This window comes from Augochlora pura, chromosome 4 (genome assembly GCF_028453695.1).
Source record: "Augochlora pura isolate Apur16 chromosome 4, APUR_v2.2.1, whole genome shotgun sequence".
In the NCBI taxonomy this organism is placed as follows: domain Eukaryota; kingdom Metazoa; phylum Arthropoda; class Insecta; order Hymenoptera; family Halictidae; genus Augochlora; species Augochlora pura.
The window spans coordinates 24,164,748-24,170,023 of record NC_135775.1 but is presented as its reverse complement, the minus strand read 5'-3'; the positions used below and the strand labels follow the sequence as shown (position 1 = coordinate 24,170,023).

Sequence of the window (5,276 nt, the reverse complement as noted above, 5' to 3'; positions counted from 1 at the left end):
GACAGGCGAGCGGGGACGACGATACGGGATCGGAACACGGGTGCCGAAAAAGTAGATTTCGAGGCGCGCAGCGGGCGAGCGAGCGAGCGCGCGCGCGCGCGGTTCGTTTAACACCTCGATCATTTTTTTCCATCGGTAGGCGTTTTATAGCCATTGTACAACCGTGGCAGCGCGAGATGAGAAATTAAGGGATCCATTAAAGTCAAAGGTGGCCCGGGAAAACCGCTAATTAAAGTGATTAACACCTCGGACCGGATCGACCGGTCGCGGTCGAAAGATATTAAGAAGTCACGGAAAAAGGATCAAGGGGATCGAGGCGAAGCGAAGACCAAAGAGAGGCCACAGTGTTTGCCTTGCGTGATTGACTGTTTGCTCGACACGGCGAGACAGCGAGAGAAGACGGGGATCCCGTGCGTGTCGGGTACACAGCGCTGGCAGAGAAAGCGAGAAGAAGAACCCGGGGCGAGAGTCTCGCGTTGCCGACGAAGTCTCCTCCCCCTCTTCGACGAGCTATGATCGTCGATCAAGCATGGCGGAGAGTCGGCAAAAACTGACGGCGAAAAACTTGGCATCCCCGTTGATGAGCGAGACGATCTCTCTCTCTCTCTCTCTCTCCCTCTTATTCCCTCTCTCTTCGATCCTCTAGTTCTATCGGAACAACAACGGTCGCGCCGCGGTTCTCGAAGCGGTTGCGCAACACCAAAGTGAAACAAACTCCAAGGCTCTCCCATCTCTGTGCCCGCGCGCCAGCGTCGATTACCGACATTAATTAAACAGACCGAGGTGTTAATAGAACACTTTTCTATGCTCTCGGGGTCCGAGTACGAGGTCACTGTTTACTGAACTTCGCCGCGCGTGTTTGCCCCGTTCTCGGCAAACACTATCGCGGCGGCGTTGGCCAGGCGAACGGACCAGCACGAGAGAAAACGGTCTCCCCTTAATCGGCCGCGGTGCGATTAAAATCCGCCGAGTACACACCTTGATCGTCGACTCGGGCAGGTGTAGTTGAGCGGCCAGCTCGCATCTTCTCGGCCTGCTCACGTAATTCTCCCTGTGGAACTCCTTCTCCAATCGCGACAGTTGCTCCCTGGTGAACGCGGTGCGATACCTCCTGATATTCGGGTCCATGGACGACAAGGGGTGCTGCTGTTGCTGCGACGGCGACGAGTCTGAAAAACGAACACGATACGCACACACGGTTAGAGATGCTGTCGGCTACGTGTAGACGAGTTGTCCTGCGGTGGTAAAGCGGTCCTTTAAGCGGTCGCCGACACCCCGCAATTTGTCACGACACGAACTGTGTTCTAACGGAAAGGCGAAGGGGGGCATCCGTCTGTTTGCCGAACGCGGTTACACACATTGTCGTCGACGGTGGAGCAGCGGGCGATCGCATTCCGGCTCGCGTAGGCGAGCAGAAAGACCGGGGGAACGAGATGAAAGGAGCCCGGCGGGTCGGCTGGACCTCACCTGGATCCTTTCGGGGACCACCTCTCGGGCCGATTTTCTCCGGTCTGCCGGCGTCGGATGTCTTATCACGGAAATGCGAGTCGCCTTTACACCCCGTCTTCGATCTTATTATCGTATCATCGATTTGAAAATCTAAATCGTTTAACCCTTAAAGAACTGTAACGTTGCCAGGACTAAATATTACTATGCAACTATTTATTTCTGCTTATTTGAACGTAAAATTAATTCGTCGGCCCTTTCTCTTTTTAACCTTTTCCATCGTTGTATCTAGCAAATTATTCTATTTTTAAATTCTTTATGAAATAGACGAGGCAGTAATTATACACGGCAATTTTAAGACCGGGTGAAAAATGTTCCCCACGGTCGGGAAAGGATTATTGATTCTAAGCTTTTCCTTTCGAGAGCGGCCCGTTTCGTCGGCTGACAAAAGCGAGAGAGGCCTGCCGACGGCCGACATATAATTCGCAACGCCAATTTCGAAAACGCCTTAGCAATAAACAAAATTTAGGGAACGAGCTGCTTCCAGGCAGCCAGGCCGCGACCATAAAATCATTTCTTCAATAAACTCCGTAGCCTCGGCTGTCCCTTTTAAGGGTTCCTGTCGTTTATTATCAGCCCCGAATTAAAACGAACGAAAGTTGAAAGTAGCGTGGTTAAATAGTTGCTCCGCCGAGTCAAAGCGTCGACAAATAGTTTTAACTCTTTTTTCGCGTTAAATAAAATCGTCTAATTTTAACGCGTTCACGACGGTGCCCGTTAATATAACAATTATTTACTCGCGGTGGATCGCTCAGGGTTGTTAATTATGCTATGAACAATTTTAGTTATTTTTCATTGTGTAAATAATCGAAATGCCGTGGGAACCTCATAACAATTTCTCAAGCAAAAGGGAAGAATTTAATTCGAATATTACCGCGTTAAAACATCGAATAAAATACGAAGAAAAGAAAAATAAAATAAGACAGAGATAATAGCGTCTTCTCTTTTGTAATTGCTACTGTATTTGCATGCTGCGCGCATACGTGTATAGTATTGCCCATTGTGATTGTGGCAATGTCGGCGACGGTGTCGGTCTGTCATTGCGATTTTAACCGCCGCCAATTCAAATCTCCGCTACTATGTTTATATTTGGAATTGGAGCATTCATCAATACAAATCGTCTCGCAGACTGTTGTCGAGATCTGCTCCCTGTCTTCTTTGTCTTTTTTTTTGCAATCGTCGCGAGGAACTCGCCTGATCGTTTCTAATCGATATACTAATGTGCAGAATGTAAATTGTTATGCAAAATGTAAATTGTTATGCAGAATGTATACTGTTATGCAAAATGCAAATTGTAATGCAGAATGTAAATTGTATCGCATGAGTGTAAATTGTTATGCAGAATAAAAATTGCCAGCATCGATTGCAAGAAAAAGAGACTGGAGACAGGAGGAGATCTCTTCTTTGAACCCTTCGAGGAGTCCGCGTTACGTCAGGATAATTATCTCGCTAACACGGCTAATTCGAATAAAACACGGAGGGAAATTACCTTTGTCCGGCGTTTTCGCCGCGTTCCCCGACGGCGGGCTGTGCGGAGGGCTCAGCTGGTACTGCGGCGTGACGAGGTCCACGACGATCGTCTCGTCATCCCTTTGGTCCCTCTGCTGCTCTTCGAAATTCCTCTGGTAGCCCTGCATGGTTGCGGGCGCGAACGTGCACACTGTAATGTCCGTAGCACTGATTCCTTTGTACAAGTTCACTGACAGGTCAACAGCGTTTCTACAGCCGCTGTTTCGGTTCGTTCACTATCGATGCGTACTCCACGTAGTGCATGAGAGAAATGACGTTCGGATATTCGTACGGGTAAACTCGGACCGTTTCTCACGCACCCTCTCTCTTTCTCAGAACGTTGCCGACGGAACGACAATTGACGCTCAACTGAAAATTCTCGGCTGCCTTAGAAGCGATTTATACGGCCTTGCGATTCACCGGCCAGCCATCGTTCCGACACGCTCCCGGATTGGCCGGTGCCCCTTGGAATCCCGTCCGATTGGCCGCAGTCGCTCCCCAATACTGCTTGTTACCACCCATCCTTCCCCCACCACGCGGACACCGTCCTTCCGCTGAACACGGATGCTTCTCTTTTTTTTTTCTACCAGATGCACCCGACAGCATCAACTTATGCATCGAGCCGGAGGAAATTATCTGTCGTTATACCACGGCGCAAATTCGGCCGAATTGGCCCTCGACGAGGCTTCCGCCGGCGAGCTGATGAACTCGCGAATTCCGACGGAACTTCCTTCTGTTCCAAGTTATTCTTCTTTCCTTTCTTTTTTCTCTCTCTCTCTCTCTCTCGGCGCTTTTCTCCGTTTCTTTCAGCGGCTCGTTTTCCCGCATTTTCTCGGCGCTGCGAGTTTCGCGGGCTTCGAGGCGGAGCGAGGGCGATCAAATATTTGCGCGCGGGGCGTGGAACGTTCTTATTGTTCGAGCCTAACGCGGAAAATGTGGGACTGTCCCGTGTGTGCACTTGCCGCTAACTGTACGCTGGATCAATTGTCCGGCTTGAATCAGCCGCAGGGAGATGCTGCAATCTTTTCTCTGTGCTTCAGGGAAATTGGAAACGAAAATCGAAATTCTTTGATCTTAATGGGGTGGACACTTTTTATTATTTTCTATATATTGCTGGATTTTTTATATTTATATTGTATTTATTATTGTCTAACTATATTATCTAAAATATTAAATTATAATTGAGTTACATAATAGGAAGATACTTACCAAAATTCTTTATGATAGTAGACTTATATAATAGACATAATAATTATATATAAATTTTCTAAAATAGTATACTTATATAAATAAATACTAAATGTTTCTTTTTATGATAAAATATTTTATACAAGATATAATACATTAAGAAATCATTTCAAGCATTTTTTTCCTTCACGAAAATTTTCTCCAAAGCATCGTTAATGAGTTTATGTGAGTAAAAATAAATAAATTCAATTTAAAAAATAAATAAATTCAATTTAACTCTAGACCCTTTTTATTTACAATACCTATGAAAATCGTGCTGAGACTATGAGGACCGCGACGATGAGGACCCCTTTCATCGACATCGCAACCGGAAAAAGGCGTTGCGCAATGATCCTATTATGGGTTTCGTACACGAGTTGTTTCGTTTGTAGGCAAAACAAATTATTCCCAAGCTAAAGCGAGGTTATTGACGACCGGTGCGGGTGCAGGGTAAACCGAAAAAGCAGCCAACAGCTGCGAGACCATTGTTGCCCGGGGGTTGCTCGGAGACGTTTCGACGTTTTTCTTGCGAAGACCGGCGGCGCGCAATAACGCCATAAAAAGCAAGGAACTCCGGGTCCCACCACTATTACCGCGTTTTCTTAAAGAGCCGGCACTCCTCGTAAAAACTTTGCTCTATTTTAAATGACCCTGCGATTGTAAAAATTGCATCGTTTGCGCGGCCCTTCTCGCCCTCGCCTCCATCTTCTTTGACGACGCTTTCGTTCTCTCCCCCGTTGCAAATCGAATGTAACTTCGCCGGAGGCTGGTTTTTAGAACCTTGAAATTTTTATGAACGCCATAAAGACTTCGCTTTTCATTGTTTAAAACACGGAGTGGCCAAACGCGAACGCCCTTTGTGATTCAATTTGGCTATGTTAATAAATTCATTATTTAATTCGGGGATGTAGAGTGGTTTTTCAAAAGTCGAACGATTTTTTCTGGTTTTTAGAAAATCCAAAGAGATGTCAGAATTTTTAAAAAATATTGTTTTATAACTTTAATTTCTTTGTGTTAGATTTAAGAATAATATA

At 46.4% G+C, this 5,276-nt stretch overlaps 1 protein-coding gene across 1 annotated transcript in view; it reads right to left on the bottom strand.

Annotated features, from left to right (window-relative positions):
- Window positions 1-3,143, bottom strand: part of LOC144468537 (segmentation protein even-skipped-like) — a 3,567-nt gene extending 424 nt beyond the window's left edge. The window contains exons 1-2 of the mRNA XM_078178094.1: window positions 2,996-3,143; window positions 979-1,169 (exon numbers count right to left, since the gene is read on the bottom strand). Of these exons, the coding sequence (XP_078034220.1) occupies window positions 979-1,169; window positions 2,996-3,143 (339 nt within the window). The remainder of the gene's footprint in view (window positions 1-978; window positions 1,170-2,995) is intronic.
- Window positions 3,144-5,276: the final 2,133 nt, after the last annotated feature.